Below are 15615 nucleotides of genomic sequence, written 5' to 3'. Positions count from 1 at the left end.
AGAGACACGGGGAGAGAGACACGGGGAGAGAGACACGGGGAGAGAGACACACGGGGAGAGAGACACGGGGAGAGAGACACGGGGAGAGAGACACGGGGAGACACGGGGAGAGAGACACACGGGGAGAGAGAGAGACACACGGGGGGAGAGAGAGACACACGGGGGGAGAGACACGGGGAGAGAGACACGGGGAGAGAGACACGGGGAGAGAGACACACGGGGAGAGAGACACACGGGGAGAGAGACACACGGGGAGAGAGACACACAGGGAGAGAGAGACACGGGGAGAGAGAGACACACGGGGGGAGAGACACGGGGAGAGAGAGACACGGGGAGAGAGAGACACGGGGAGAGAGACACACGGGGAGACACACGGGGAGACACACGGGGAGACACACGGGGAGAGAGGGAGACATGGGGAGAGAGACACACGCGGGGAGAGAGACACGGGGAGAGAGACACGGGGAGAGAGAGACACATGGTCACCATGGAGACAATTTAACCACTGGTCACCATGGAGACAATTTAACCACTGGTCACCATGGAGACAATTTAACCACTGGTCACCATGGAGACAATTTAACCACTGGTCACCATGGAGACAATTTAACCACTGGTCACCATGGAGACAATTTAACCACTGGTCACCATGGAGACAATTTAACCACTGGTCACCATGGAGACAATTTAACCACTGGTCACCATGGAGACAATTTAACCACTGGTCACCATGGAGACAATTTAACCACTGGTTACCATGGAGACAATTTAACCACTGGTTACCATGGAGACAATTTAACCACTGGTCACCATGGAGACAATTTAACCACTGGTTACCATGGAGACAATTTAACCACTGGTTACCATGGAGACAATTTAACCACTGGTCACCATGGAGACAATTTAAAAACTGGTTACCATGGAGACAATTTAATTCCTGGTCACCATGGAGACAATTTAACCACTGGTTACCATGGAGACAATTTAACCACTGGTTACCATGGAGACAATTTAACCACTGGTCACCATGGAGACAATTTAACCACTGGTTACCATGGAGACAATTTAACCACTGGTTACCATGGAGACAATTTAACCACTGGTTACCATGGAGACAATTTAACCACTGGTCACCATGGAGACAATTTAACCACTGGTCACCATGGAGACAATTTAACCACTGGTTACCATGGAGACAACTACTAAGGGGCCTCACCTGGGGAACCTGGGGGTTGGCGAACTGCCCAAAGTTGATGTTGAAGCCCGGCTGGTTGCCATGGTTACCGGGCAGCCCTCCTCCTCCCCCTCCCACAAAGCCCTCTGTCACAGTAACAACAACAAACAACAACAAACAACAACATCAACAACAGCAACAACATCAACAACACCAACAACATCAACAACAACACCACCACCAACAACAACATCAACAACAACACCAACAACAACACCAACAACACCACCAACAACACCACCAACAACAACACCAACAACAACACCAACAACACCACCAACAACACCACCAACAACACCAACAACAACAGCAGCAACAACACCACCAACAACAACACCACCAACAACACCAACCACAACACCACCAACACCACCAACAACAACAACAACACCAACACCAACAACACCACCAACAACACCAACAACAACAGCAGCAACAACACCACCAACAACAACACCACCAACAACAACAACCACAACACCACCAACACCACCAACAACAACACCAACAACACCACCAACACCACCAACAACAACAACAACAGCAACAACAACAACACCAACAACACCACCAACAACACCACCAACAACACCACCAACAACAACAACAACACCACCACCACCAACAACAACACCAACAACAACACCAACACCACCAACAACAACAACACCAACAGCAACAACAACAACACCACCAACAACACCACCACCAACAACACCAACAACACCAACAACACCAACACCACCACCACCAACAACAGCAGCAGCAGGAACAGCAGGAAGATGATCAGCGGCATTACAAAACTTCCGCTACACAAACCTCACGGCGGGGACCCGGGGCGGCGTGGCGATGATCCCGAACGAACCCCAAAGTCAAAATGGCAAACCCAATAATTAAAATTGTTGTCGGCGGCTTTGTCCGACGAGACAGGCCACGACCCACCTGCCGCGGACCGCCGAGATGTCGCCGTCGCACGAACGCGAGCAAGAAACTGAAACGTCGGCACTCCTAGCCCTTGCGGTAACGTCACGGTGAAGGGAAACAGTAAAGTACTAAAGTATGCACGTACATACTCTTTGGTTCTATTCGGTAAAGTCACGTAGGTGACTTTACTTTACCGAATAGAACCAAAGAGTATGGATCCTTGCAGTCACGAAAACTTTAAATCTAGAATATGCACGTACAGAAAAACAGTGAGAATTTAGGTTTTTTTAAAAACTGTTTTATATTTATTGTTTTTTTATTGTTTCACTGTTTCCCTTCTACGCGGTGACTTCACCCGAAAGGGCCGAGAACGTGAATGGCCGCCAGTCACGAAGGGCTTTCAATCGGAAGTTTAAACGGCGGACGCCTCAAATTGGCGCAGCGTGCAGAGCACGTGGAGAGGATCGGACGGCCGAGTCGGTCGCGAAGTGACGTCACAACGGGGGAGGAGCCGGGGGGGGGCTCACGGGAGGAGCCGGGGGGGGGGGCTCACGGGAGAAGCCGGGGGGGGGGCTTACGGGTTCCACCATGAGGATCACGTCATGAACAAGGACCCCCCCCACCCACCCCCACCCCCCCCACCCACCCCCACCGCCCCCCCCCCCTAGCCGTGTAGCCTCGCCAGGCTGTCGTGACGAGTGCTGGGAGCGGCGCCTACGAAGGCCGACGCGCCCGGCCGTCTTTGTCTCCCCCAGCGTTGATGTTTACTACGCACCGCTGCTGCTACACCGGGCACTCGTTTGACGGCCGAGTGGACCTAGAGGGGGCCCAGGACGGATTTGGATAACTGTAATCATACCTCGGGTGGCTGGGTTTCAAGGGTGGCTGGGTACGGTAGTCACGCAGGCTGGTTTTGTCGTTACATATTCGTCAAGGCCGTAATATTCAAATAAGCTCAAAATGTAGCCCCCTCTCAATATACAGCTGTAAAATAGATGTATGTTTATATGATTGTGCTTATGGTTGTACTATTATGAATTGCGAATCTCTAACCATTACATACAATGCAACAAGAAATGGTAAAAAAAAGTAAGTAAAAACCAGAGCAATGTAATACAATGCACTATTATACATTGTTGTTAATGTTAGTGAATTATTTTATATTTTAGGCAGGAAATGAGTTTTCAAATTTAGATTTTTTTTCTGGGGGGGGGGCCCTGAAAGATTTGGTCCGCCCCAATGTTGACTCCGTTTGCTACGGCCTTGCTATTCCTACCAACTCAGGTGACCAGTTCATTCGAGGCTATTCATGAACTGATACCCGAGTTGGGTGAAGATTAGCTTCTAATGAGCTGCAAATGCCTCCGGTGCAGCCATGGAAAAGTTCCTCGAACTATGTGGTCGCAAAAAAGATGTGAAATGACGTGACGTCCACAGAGGACATCCACATCGTATCCCAAGGTGCGCAGGGAAGGGGTCCGACTCCCGGCCACGAAGCTTCACCCGGGGGCCTGCCCACCATCATGCAGGCCCTTAATGACCGTGAGCAGAGTCAGGGGCTCCCAAAGCACTAAGGACAACCCAGAGCCCGGGCCTACTGATGGTATCATAGGTCTTGACCAGGTCAATAAAGCAGAGATGTAGGTCTTGTTGGAATTCCCTACACCTCTGCTGTAGCATACGGAGCTAAAATATGGCATCTGTGCAGGACCGCCCTTTCCTGAAACCGCATTGGGGCTCCGCAAGCCTCTCCTCAACGTGCCTGGCAAGGCGATGCTGAATAATCCTTGCCAGTACCTTTCCCGGCACACGGAGGAGGGATATTCCCCTGCAGTTGTTACAGTCTGTGCGGTCCCCCCCTTCTTAAAGAGGGGGACCGCCAGGGAGAGCATCCTTCCAATCCAGCGGCACCCGTCCTGTGGTCCAGACGGTTGTATTGATGTCATGTAGGGCAGTCTGTGCACAGACGCCACCCCTCCGCCCCCCCAGAAGTTCACTCGAGGGGTCATCTTTCCTGGTCTTAGGCTCTGGATCACTCCTCACACTTCCTCAACAGACGGCGTGGCACCATCAGCCAGCCACTCACAAGGAGCGGCTACTTCCAATATGCGAGGGCACAGCTGACGAGTTTCCCCTACCCCAAGACCTCGTAGAAATGCTCAGAAATCCAGCGAGAATCTGTTCCTGGAGGTCGGAAATGGAGTCAACGTTCTTTGTTGCTCTGTTGATGAAATCAATTCATTATTTGTGAGTGAGCTGTCCCCGTGTCCCCTGCTTTCTCTCCATGTCCCATGTCTCTCTCCATGTGTCCGTGACCCCATGTCTCTCTCTCCATGTCTCCGTGTCTCTCTCCATCTCTCCCCAATTCTCTCTGTCCATGTGCCCATGTCCCCGTGTCTTCGTGTGTCCGTGTCCTCGTGTCTCACCCTGTCTTCCTTGATTCATTCCAGGAACTTGTTCCCTTGGCTGCTGGACCTGAGAGACATCAACACCATCATCATCAACATCATCATCAACATCATCATCAACACCATCAACAACATCATCATCAACAACATCATCATCAACATCATCAACATCATCAACATCATCATCAACATCATCATCAACATCATCATCAACATCATCATCAACACCATCATCAACATCACATCAACACCATCATCACATCATCAACATCATCATCAACACCATCATCAACATCATCGTCATCAACATCATCAACATTACACAAACCCGTGTCTCTCTCTCGCTCAGTGTTCTGTCTCCCCGTGTCTCTCTCTCTCTCTCTATCTCTATCTGTGTTCTCTGTCTCTCTCCCCGTGTCTCTCTCTCTCCCTGTGTCTCTGTCTCTCTCCCCATGTTTCTCTCTCTCTCCCCGTGTCTCTGTCTCTCTCTATCTGTGTTCTCTGTCTCTCTCCCCGTGTCTCTCTCTCTCTCCCTGTGTCTCTGTCTCTCTCCCCGTGTCTCTCTCCCCATGTTTCTCTCTCTCTCTATCCGTGTTCTCTGTCTCTCTCTCCCTGTGTCTCTGTCTGTCTCTCACCCCGTGTCTCTTGTCTGTCTCTCACCCCGTGTCTCCGTTTCTCTCCCCGTGTCTCTGTCTGTCTCTCACCCCGTGTCTCTGTCTCCCCCTGTCTGTCTCTCTCCCCGTGTCTCTGTCTGTCTCTCTCCCCGTGTCTCTGTCTGTCTCTCTCCCCGTGTCTCTGTCTCTCACCCCGTGTCTCTGTCTCTCTCCCCGTGTCTCTGTCTCTCACCCCGTGTCTCTGTCTCTCTCCCCGTGTCTCTGTCTCCCTCCCCGTGTCTCTTGTCTCTCTCCCCGTGTCTCTGTCTCTCTCCCCGTGTCTCTGTCTCTCTCCCCGTGTCTCTGTCTCTCTCCCCGTGTCTCTGTCTCTCTCCCCGTGTCTCTGTCTCTCACCCCGTGTCTCTGTCTCTCACCCCGTGTCTCTGTCTCTCACCCCGTGTCTCTGTCTCTCTCCCCGTGTCTCTGTCTGTCTCTCTCCCCGTGTCTCTGTCTCTCTCCCCGTGTCTCTGTCTCTCACCCCGTGTCTCTGTCTCTCTCCCCGTGTCTCTGTTTCTCACCCCGTGTCTCTGTCTCTCTCCCCGTGTCTCTGTCTCTCTCCCCGTGTCTCTGTCTCTCTCCCCGTGTCTCTGTCTCTCTCCCCGTGTCTCTGTCTCTCTCCCCGTGTCTCTGTCTCTCTCCCCGTGTCTCTGTCTCTCACCCGTGTCTCTCTCTCCCCGTGTCTGTCTCTCACCCCGTGTCTCCGTCTCTCACCCCGTGTCTCCGTCTCTCACCCCGTGTCTCCGTCTCTCTCCCCGTGTCTCTGTTTCTCACCCCGTGTCTCTGTCTCTCTCCCCGTGTCTCTGTCTCTCTCCCCGTGTCTCTGTCTCTCTCCCCGTGTCTCTGTCTCTCTCCCCGTGTCTCTGTCTCTCTCCCCGTGTCTCTGTCTCTCACCCGTGTCTCTCTCTCCCCGTGTCTGTCTCTCACCCCGTGTCTCCGTCTCTCACCCCGTGTCTCCGTCTCTCACCCCGTGTCTCCGTCTCTCTCCCCGTGTCTCTGTTTCTCACCCCGTGTCTCTGTCTCTCTCCCCGTGTCTCTGTCTCTCTCCCCGTGTCTCTGTCTCTCTCCCCGTGTCTCTGTTTCTCACCCCGTGTCTCTGTCTCTCTCCCCGTGTCTCTGTCTCTCTCCCCGTGTCTCTGTCTCTCTCCCCGTGTCTCTGTCTCTCTCCCCATGTCTCTGTCTCTCTCCCCGTGTCTCTGTCTCTCTCCCCGTGTCTGTCTCTCACCCCGTGTCTCTGTCTCTCACCCCGTGTCTCTGTCTCTCACCCCGTGTCTCTGTCTCTCTCCCCGTGTCTCTGTCTCTTTCCCCGTGTCTCTGTCTCTCTCCCCGTGTCTCTGTCTCTCTCCCCGTGTCTCTGTCTCTCTCCCCGTGTCTCTGTCTGTCTCTCTCCCCGTGTTTCTGTCTGTCTCCCCGTGTCTCTGTCTCTCTCCCCGTGTCTCTGTCTGTCTCCCCGTGTCTCTGTCTCTCTCCCCGTGTCTCTGTCTGTCTCTCTCCCCGTGTCTCTGTCTCTCTCCCCGTGTCTCTGTCTCTCTCCCCGTGTCTCTGTCTCTCTCCCCGTGTCTCTGTCTGTCTCTCTCCCCGTGTTTCTGTCTGTCTCCCCGTGTCTCTGTCTCTCTCCCCGTGTCTCTGTCTCTCACCCCGTGTCTCTGTCTGTCTCCCCGTGTCTCTGTCTCTCTCCCCGTGTCTCTGTCTCTCTCCCCGTGTCTCTGTCTCTCTCCCCGTGTCTCTGTCTCTCACCCCGTGTCTCTGTCTGTCTCCCCGTGTCTCTGTCTCTCTCCCCGTGTCTCTGTCTCTCACCCCGTGCTCTGCGAACTTGGCTCTGAATCGCTCTTCCTGCTCCTTCTGCTTCTTCAGCAGCTCCTCCTCGCGGCGTTTACGCTCCTCCTCGTACCTAGAGAGAAGCAGAGAGACGCAGAGAGATGAAGAGAGAAAGACACAAGGAGAGACACATGGGGAGAGAGAGAGAGATGGGGAGAGAGAGATGGAGAGAGAGAGATGGGGAGAGAGATGGAGAGAGAGATGGAGAGAGAGAGATGGAGAGAGAGAGAGATGGAGAGAGAGAGATGGAGAGAGAGAGATGGAGAGAGAGAGACATGGAGAGAGAGATGGAGAGAGAGACATGGGGAGAGAGAGATGGGGAGAGAGACATGGGGAGAGAGATGGGGAGGGAGAGATGGAGAGAGAGATGGAGAGAGAGACACATGGGGAGAGAGATGGAGAGAGAGATGGAGAGAGAGATGGAGAGAGAGAGATGGAGAGAGAGAGAGATGGAGAGAGAGAGAGATGGAGAGAGAGAGAGATGGAGAGAGAGATGGAGAGAGAGAGACATGGAGAGAGAGATGGAGAGAGAGAGACATGGGGAGAGAGATGGGGAGAGAGACATGGGGAGAGAGATGGGGAGGGAGAGATGGAGAGAGAGATGGAGAGAGAGACACATGGGGAGAGAGATGGAGAGAGAGATGGAGAGAGAGATGGAGAGAGAGATGGAGAGAGAGAGATGGAGAGAGAGAGATGGAGAGAGAGAGTTGGAGAGAGAGAGACATGGAGAGAGAGATGGAGAGAGAGAGATGGAGAGAGACATGGGGAGAGAGAGATGGGGAGAGAGAGATGGAGAGAGAGACATGGAGAGAGAGAGATGGAGAGAGAGATGGAGAGAGACATGGAGAGAGAGATGGAGAGAGAGACATGGGGAGAGAGAGATGGGGAGAGAGAGATGGAGAGAGAGACATGGAGAGAGAGATGGAGAGAGATGGAGAGAGAGACATGGGGAGAGAGACATGGAGAGAGAGATGGAGAGAGAGATGGGGAGAGAGACATGGAGAGAGAGAGATGGAGAGAGAGACATGGGGAGAGAGACATGGAGAGAGAGACATGGAGAGAGAGATGGAGAGAGAGAGATGGGGAGAGAGACATGGAGAGAGAGACACATGGGGAGAGAGAGATGGGGAGAGAGAGAGATGGAGAGAGAGAGACACATGGGGAGAGAGAGATGGAGAGAGAGACACTTGGGGAGAGAGACATGGAGAGACGCAGAGAGATGAAGAGAGAAAGACACAAGGAGAGACACATGGGGAGAGAGAGAGATGGGGAGAGAGAGATGGAGAGAGAGAGATGGGGAGAGAGATGGAGAGAGAGATGGAGAGAGAGAGATGGAGAGAGAGAGAGATGGAGAGAGAGAGATGGAGAGAGAGAGATGGAGAGAGAGAGACATGGAGAGAGAGATGGAGAGAGAGACATGGGGAGAGAGAGATGGGGAGAGAGACATGGGGAGAGAGATGGGGAGGGAGAGATGGAGAGAGAGATGGAGAGAGAGACACATGGGGAGAGAGATGGAGAGAGAGATGGAGAGAGAGATGGAGAGAGAGAGATGGAGAGAGAGAGAGATGGAGAGAGAGAGAGATGGAGAGAGAGAGATGGAGAGAGAGATGGAGAGAGAGAGACATGGAGAGAGAGATGGAGAGAGAGAGACATGGGGAGAGAGATGGGGAGAGAGACATGGGGAGAGAGATGGGGAGGGAGAGATGGAGAGAGAGATGGAGAGAGAGACACATGGGGAGAGAGATGGAGAGAGAGATGGAGAGAGAGATGGAGAGAGAGATGGAGAGAGAGAGATGGAGAGAGAGAGATGGAGAGAGAGAGTTGGAGAGAGAGAGACATGGAGAGAGAGATGGAGAGAGAGAGATGGAGAGAGACATGGGGAGAGAGAGATGGGGAGAGAGAGATGGAGAGAGAGACATGGAGAGAGAGAGATGGAGAGAGAGATGGAGAGAGACATGGAGAGAGAGATGGAGAGAGAGACATGGGGAGAGAGAGATGGGGAGAGAGAGATGGAGAGAGAGACATGGAGAGAGAGATGGAGAGAGATGGAGAGAGAGACATGGGGAGAGAGACATGGAGAGAGAGATGGAGAGAGAGATGGGGAGAGAGACATGGAGAGAGAGAGATGGAGAGAGAGACATGGGGAGAGAGACATGGAGAGAGAGACATGGAGAGAGAGATGGAGAGAGAGAGATGGGGAGAGAGACATGGAGAGAGAGACACATGGGGAGAGAGAGATGGGGAGAGAGAGAGATGGAGAGAGAGAGACACATGGGGAGAGAGAGATGGAGAGAGAGACACTTGGGGAGAGAGACATGGAGACACGGGGAGAGAGACAGAGACACACACACACAGGCACGGGGGGAGAGAGAGACATGGGAAGAGAGAGAGAGAGAGATGGGGAGTAACAGGGACATGATCAGGGGTTGTAGCATCAATGTGACACTCACTACACTGGACTGCAAGGGTGAGATTTACACATTCACGTGCGTGTCACGTGCCCCTGTGTCTCCACGTCTCTGTGTCTGTGTTCTCGTGCCTCTCTCCCCATGTCCCGTCTCTCTGTCTGTGTTCCCGTGTCCCTCTCCCCATGTCCCCGTATCTCCAGTTCCCCGTGTCTGTGTCTCGATGTGTCTCCGTGTCTCTCCATGTCTCTTTCCCCCGTCTCAGTGTCTCCGTCTCTCTCCGTGTGTCCCCGCGTGTCCCCGTATGTCCCCGTGTCTCCGCGCCCGTCTCACCTCATCTCCATCATCTTGCGTTTCTGTGCCTCTGAGTTTCTCATTTCCTCAAATCGTCTCAGCTCCTCCTCACGGCGCATCAAATCTACCGGCATCGTCACAAACATCGTCATCATCATCATCACAAACATCATCGTCGTCATCATCATCATCACAAACATCATCACAAACATCATCGTCGTCATCATCATCACAAACATCATCGTCGTCATCATCATCATCATCATCACAAACATCATCGTCGTCATCATCATCATCATCATCACAAACATCGTCGTCGTCACCATCATCACAAACATCATCAACATCATCACCATCATCACAAACATCATCATCATCACAATCATCATCATCATCACAAACGTTGTCGTCATCATCATCGTCGTTGGGGGGGTATGGGGGAGGAAACGGCCTTCACATCGGGGCCCCCCCCCACAGCTGTCATGCCCTGGGCCCCCCTCAAAGTGTAACCCAGCCGTGGGCAGGCCGAGCAGAGGTGGTGGGAACGCAACGCCGGTCACCTCCACCCCTTGTGGCCCTGTGCTTGTGCAGTGCTGGTCGTAGTTTGTAAGCCCGGTGTTTGTAATAGCCAATAAAACATACTCGGTAGAGCGTGCCAGCATTGAGTGGGTGGGTGGGTGAGAGCAGGTGAGTGGGTTGGTGAGTGGGTGGGTGAGTGGGTGGGTGAGTGAGTGAGTGAGTGGGTGGGTGAGTGAGTGGGTGGGTGGTTGAGTGGGTGGGTGAGTGGGTGGGTGAGTGGGTGGGTGAGTGAGTGGGTGAGTGACTGGGTGAGTGAGTGGGTGGGTGAGTAGGTGAGTGAGTAGGTGAGTGACTGAGTGAGTGAGTGGGTGACTGGGTGAGTGAGTGGGTGAGTAGGTGAGTGGGTGGGTGACTGGGTGAGTGAGTGAGTGAGTGACTGGGTGAGTGAGTGAGTGGGTGAGTGAGTGGGTGAGTGACTGGGTGAGTGAGTGGGTGGGTGAGTAGGTGAGTGACTGAGTGGGTGAGTGAGTGGGTGAGTGAGTGGGTGGGTGAGTGGGTGGGTGAGTAGGTGAGTGAGTGACTGGGTGAGTGACTGAGTGAGTGGGTGAGTGAGTGGGTGAGTGACTGGGTGAATGAGTGGTTGAGTGAGTGGGTGAGTGACTGAGTGAGTGAGTGGGTGAGTGACTGAGTGAGTGGGTGAGTGAGTGGGTGGGTGAGTAGGTGAGTGAGTGACTGGGTGAGTGACTGAGTGAGTGAGTGGGTGAGTGAGTGGGTGAGTGACTGGGTGAGTGACTGAGTGAGTGAGTGGGTGAGTGAGTGAGTGAGTGACTGGGTGGGTGAGTGACTGGGTGAGTGAGTGACTGGGTGAGTGACTGAGTGAGTGAGTGGGTGAGTGAGTGGGTGAGTGACTGGGTGAGTGACTGAGTGAGTGAGTGGGTGAGTGAGTGGGTGAGTGACTGGGTGAGTGAGTGGTTGAGTGCTTTCAGCAAACTCAGTGGGCCTTCCTTACCTGCTAAAACATATACATATGTATAATAAATACAATTTATACGTGTATTATATATGTAATCACGTAGCTAATATATTACATATGTAATAAATGCGTTTGAGTGTCAGTCTCTGCGGCTTCGGCTCACCCTGCCTCATCAGCATGGCCTGGTGCTCCACGTGGGCACCCTCCACGTCGAGCTCCAGCCGCTCGGCCGCCTCGCGAACGTTCAGCTCCACCGTCTCCTTCTGCTGACGCTCCATCTGCTCCAGCGCCTTCCAGCGCATTGCATACTCGTACTCAAACGTGCCCGGCTGGGCAAAGCGTGGGGCACACTCCCTCTCTCTGTAGATAGAGACACACAGAGACACAGAGATAGACACAGAGACACACACAGACATATCGAGAGACACACACAGAGACACACACAGAGAGAGACACAGAGACACACAGAGAGAGAGACACAGAGACACACAGAGAGAGACACACACACAGAGACACACACACAGAGACACACACAGAGAGAGACACAGACACACACACAGAGACACACACAGAGACACACACAGAGACACACACAGAGAGAGACACATCTCTCCCCCGTGTCCCCATGTCCCCGTGCCTCTATGTCCCCGTGCCTCTATGTCCCCGTGCCTCTATGTCCCCGTGTCTCTCTGTGTCCCCGTGTCTCTGTGTCTCCGTGTCTCTATGTCTCCGTGTCTCTGTGTCCCCGTGTCCCCGTGTCTCACTTGGAATACTGGGGGTGCTTCTGGAGGTGTTTGTCGAGGATTCCATCTTCATCCAGATGCTCCAGAGGCTCCACAAGCACCGGGCGCAGAGACCTGGCAACAACACCATCAGCAACATCATCAGCAACACCATCATCAGCAACATCACCATCATCAACATCATCATCACCATCATCAGTAGCATCATCATCATCAGTAGTAACATCATCAGCATCATTACCGTAAGCAACATCGTCACAGTGTGTCGCTGTAATGAGCGGTGAGATTGAGGAGTCGGTGTGTGATTGACAAAACAACCGACCAGTAACACTGTAGTGGCACTGGTGGTGGTGGTTGGCAGACGGTAACACTGTGGTGGTTGTGGTGCTGGTGGTTGGCAGACGGTAACACTGTGGTGGCTGTGGTGGTGGTGGTTGGCAGACGATAACACTGTGGTGGCTGTGGTGCTGGTGGTTGGCAGACGGTAACACTGTGGTGGCTGTGGTGGTGGTGGTTGGCAGGCGGTAACACTGTGGTGGTGGTGGTTGGCAGACGATAACACTGTGGTGGTGGTGGTTGGCAGACGATAACACTGTAGTGGCTCTGGTGGTGGTGGTTGGCAGACAGTAACACTGTGGTGGTTGTGGTGGTGGTTGCCAGATGGTAACACTGTGGTGGTTGTGGTAGTTGCCAGGCGGTAACACTGTGGTGGTTGTGGTGGTTGTGGTAGTTGCCAGGCGGTAACACTGTGGTGGTTGTGGTGGTTGTGGTAGTTGCCAGACGGTAACACTGTGGTGGTTGTGGTGGTGGTTGCCAGATGGTAACACTGTGGTGGTGGTGGTTGCCAGACGGTAACACTGTGGTGGTGGTGGTTGGCAGACGGTAACACTGTGGTGGTTGTGCTGGTGGTAGTTGCCGGGCGGTAACACTGTGGTGGTTGTAGTGGTTGGCAGACGGTAACACTGTGGTGGTTGTTGTGGTGGTGGTTGGCAGACGGTAACACTGTGGTGGTTGTGGTGGTGGTTGGCAGACGGTAACACTGTGGTGGTTGTGGTGGTTGCCGGGACAGTAACACTGTGGTGGTGGTGGTAGTTGCCGGGTGGTAACACTGTGGTGGCTGTGGTGGTGGTTGCCAGACGGGAACACTGTGGTGGTTGTGGTGCTGGTGGTAGTTGCTGGGTGGTAACACTGTGGTGGTTGTGGTTGTGGTAGTTGCCGGGCGGTAACACTGTGGTGGTGGTGGTGGTTGTGGTGGTAGTTGCCGGGCGGTAACACTGTGGTGGTTGTGGGCAATGCCATGGGAGGAAGGCCGGCACTGATTGGCTGTTCCCCTCGTGCTGCTTGTAGCCGCCAGTGGTCAGCGGGGGCTCTGGAATGGCGGAGACAGAAAACCGAATCCCCACCCTCGGGCTTGCTCCACAAATGGCAAAACCCCCCCCCACTGCGAGTGGCCACGCGGAATGTTTGAACGCGGCTGCGTTAGAGAGGCTGCCGCTCCTCTATCGGGGCTCGGGTGGTACTGCCTGGACCTGCATGAATGCACGTATAACTCCTTTCGCACCGTACGTACGTAGCCAACCCCCGCCAATCCGAGGTGTGTGGGTGGGGGGGCGGGGGAACGACAACAATCTAAACACGCAAAAAGCGGTTCTCAAAAAATTAGTTTTCAATCTAGAAGATGAGTTAAAAGTGCACAGCTGCTCCGGTGGTTTCCTAATATCGGAAGAGCGTTCCAGACGGCCAGGGTTTAAACCAGGCTGGGTTCAACCAGGCTGGATTGTGTGAGGAGCTCGCAAATTCTTGAAAGATCTGGGCACACTGCTATCTGTCAGCTCCTCCGGCAGGCAAGGCTGCGTTGGCTGGGTCATGTAGCCCGCATGCCCAGCCACCGCATGCCGAAACAGCTTTTGTTCGGCCGGATCGAGGGGGCTAAACGGGCACGGCACGGGCTAGAGAAGAGATGGAGTGATGTGGTACAGGAGGACTTGGAGCTGGGTGGACTTGCCGATGACTGGTACCAGCGGTGTCAAGATCGGCCTCTGTGGAGGAGGCTCGTGATGGACGCTACTACTGGGCAGTTGGAGGCAGTCGCCCTCCAACAACAACGGAGGGCGGAGGAGCGCCGCTCACAACAACGAGCAGAGCGCCGGGTGGCTAAAGCACAGCAGGTTGGCGCAGTAGGGGGCACAGGTGGTGCATCTGCCAGTGATCTCGGTCAGTCGACCCGTGGCACCTGGGTCTGCCCCGTGACCTCCTGCCAGCGGGCCTTCGAGGCTTTACTCGGCCTCAAAGTTCACACCGCCGGCCACAGGCGCCTTGGTGACGTCACCGCCACTTAGCGGCGGTTCTTGTTGTTGTTGTTGTTGTGTGTGGGGAACGGTGACGGGGCCGTTATAGCGCTACGCTGCGCTATTCATCCGTCCACCCGGGTTCAATTCCCGCTCACGGCCAGCACCAGCGACGATCATCCGAACCGGTCCTGGGCCTCTCCCAGGTCGACGCAGCCCCAATGCATAACCGAGCGCGATGCGTGGGAAACATTCCCACACGAGGGTCGATGGCGTCCGGGCATGGTGCTGGCCACCCACCCCCTCGCGCGTCGTGTTACGGCCTTCATCGGTGCCACTCGCGAACATAAACTCGCCCCCTTACAGCCTCATTAAGGCGGCACTGGAGGACCTCTGTGCGTGCGTCTCCGTGGGCGTGTGAGAGCATTCGTTCGTTATTATTATTATTATTATTCCTGGTGACTGGTCGGTGCGTGGCGGCGAGCGGTGAGCAGCGGCCTACGAGGTGAGGAGGTAGTTGCTCTCCCTGCAGCGGTCGAGGGCTTTCTTGGCGCTCTGCTTGGAGGCAAACTCCACGATGCCTCTCCCCGTGGAGCGCCCACGGTCGTCGACGATCACGATGGCTCTCTCCAGCTGGCCAAAAACAGAGAAGGCCTCCTGCTCCCCGAGACCCACAGACACGGGGAGAGAGACACGGGGACACGGGGGGAGAGAGAGACACAGAGACACGGGGGGGGAAAGAGACACAGAAACACGGGGAGAGAGACACAGAGACACGGGGAGAGAGACACGGGGACACGGGGGGGGGGAGAGACACAGAGACACGGGGGGGGGGGAGAGACACAGAGACACGGGGATGGGGGGGGAGAGACACAGAGACACGGGGAGAGAGACACAGAGACACGGGGAGAGAGACACAGAAACGGGGATGGGGGGGGAGAGAGACACAGAGACACGGGGGGGGGGAGAGACAGAGAGACACGGGGGGGGGGGGGGGGGGAGAGAGACACAGAGACACGGGGGGGGGAGGGAGAGAGACACGGGGATGGGGGGAGAGAGACCCACAGACACGGGGAGAGAGACACAGAGACACGGGGGAGAGAGACACAGAGACACGGGGGGGGGGGGAGAGACACAGAGACACGGGGAGAGAGAGACACAGAGACACGGGGAGAGAGACACAGAGACACGGGGGGGGGGGGGAGAGACACAGAGACACGGGGAGAGAGAGACACAGAGACACGGGGAGAGAGACACAGAGACACGGGGAGAGAGACACAGAGACACGGGGGGGGAGAGAGACACAGAGACACGGGGAGAGAGACAGAGACACGGGGAGAGAGACACAGAGACACAGCG

At 54.7% G+C, this 15615-nt stretch overlaps 1 protein-coding gene across 1 annotated transcript in view; it reads right to left on the bottom strand.

Moving 5' to 3' along the window:
- Positions 1–15615, bottom strand: part of LOC116956560 (non-POU domain-containing octamer-binding protein-like) — a 35860-nt gene that overhangs the window by 5236 nt on the left and 15009 nt on the right. Inside the window, exons 4-10 of the mRNA XM_076054368.1 lie at positions 14759–14913; positions 11990–12082; positions 11389–11585; positions 9773–9857; positions 7014–7107; positions 4585–4633; positions 1217–1320 (exon numbers count right to left, since the gene is read on the bottom strand). Coding sequence (XP_075910483.1) covers positions 1217–1320; positions 4585–4633; positions 7014–7107; positions 9773–9857; positions 11389–11585; positions 11990–12082; positions 14759–14913 — 777 coding nt within the window. The remainder of the gene's footprint in view (positions 1–1216; positions 1321–4584; positions 4634–7013; positions 7108–9772; positions 9858–11388; positions 11586–11989; positions 12083–14758; positions 14914–15615) is intronic.

Source organism: Petromyzon marinus, chromosome 66, assembly GCF_048934315.1.
Source record: "Petromyzon marinus isolate PM22_M1 ecotype Great Lakes invasive population chromosome 66, UKy_Petmar_22M1.pri1.0, whole genome shotgun sequence".
In the NCBI taxonomy this organism is placed as follows: Eukaryota; Metazoa; Chordata; class Hyperoartia; order Petromyzontiformes; family Petromyzontidae; genus Petromyzon; species Petromyzon marinus.
This window is presented reverse-complemented; position numbering and strand designations above follow the sequence as displayed.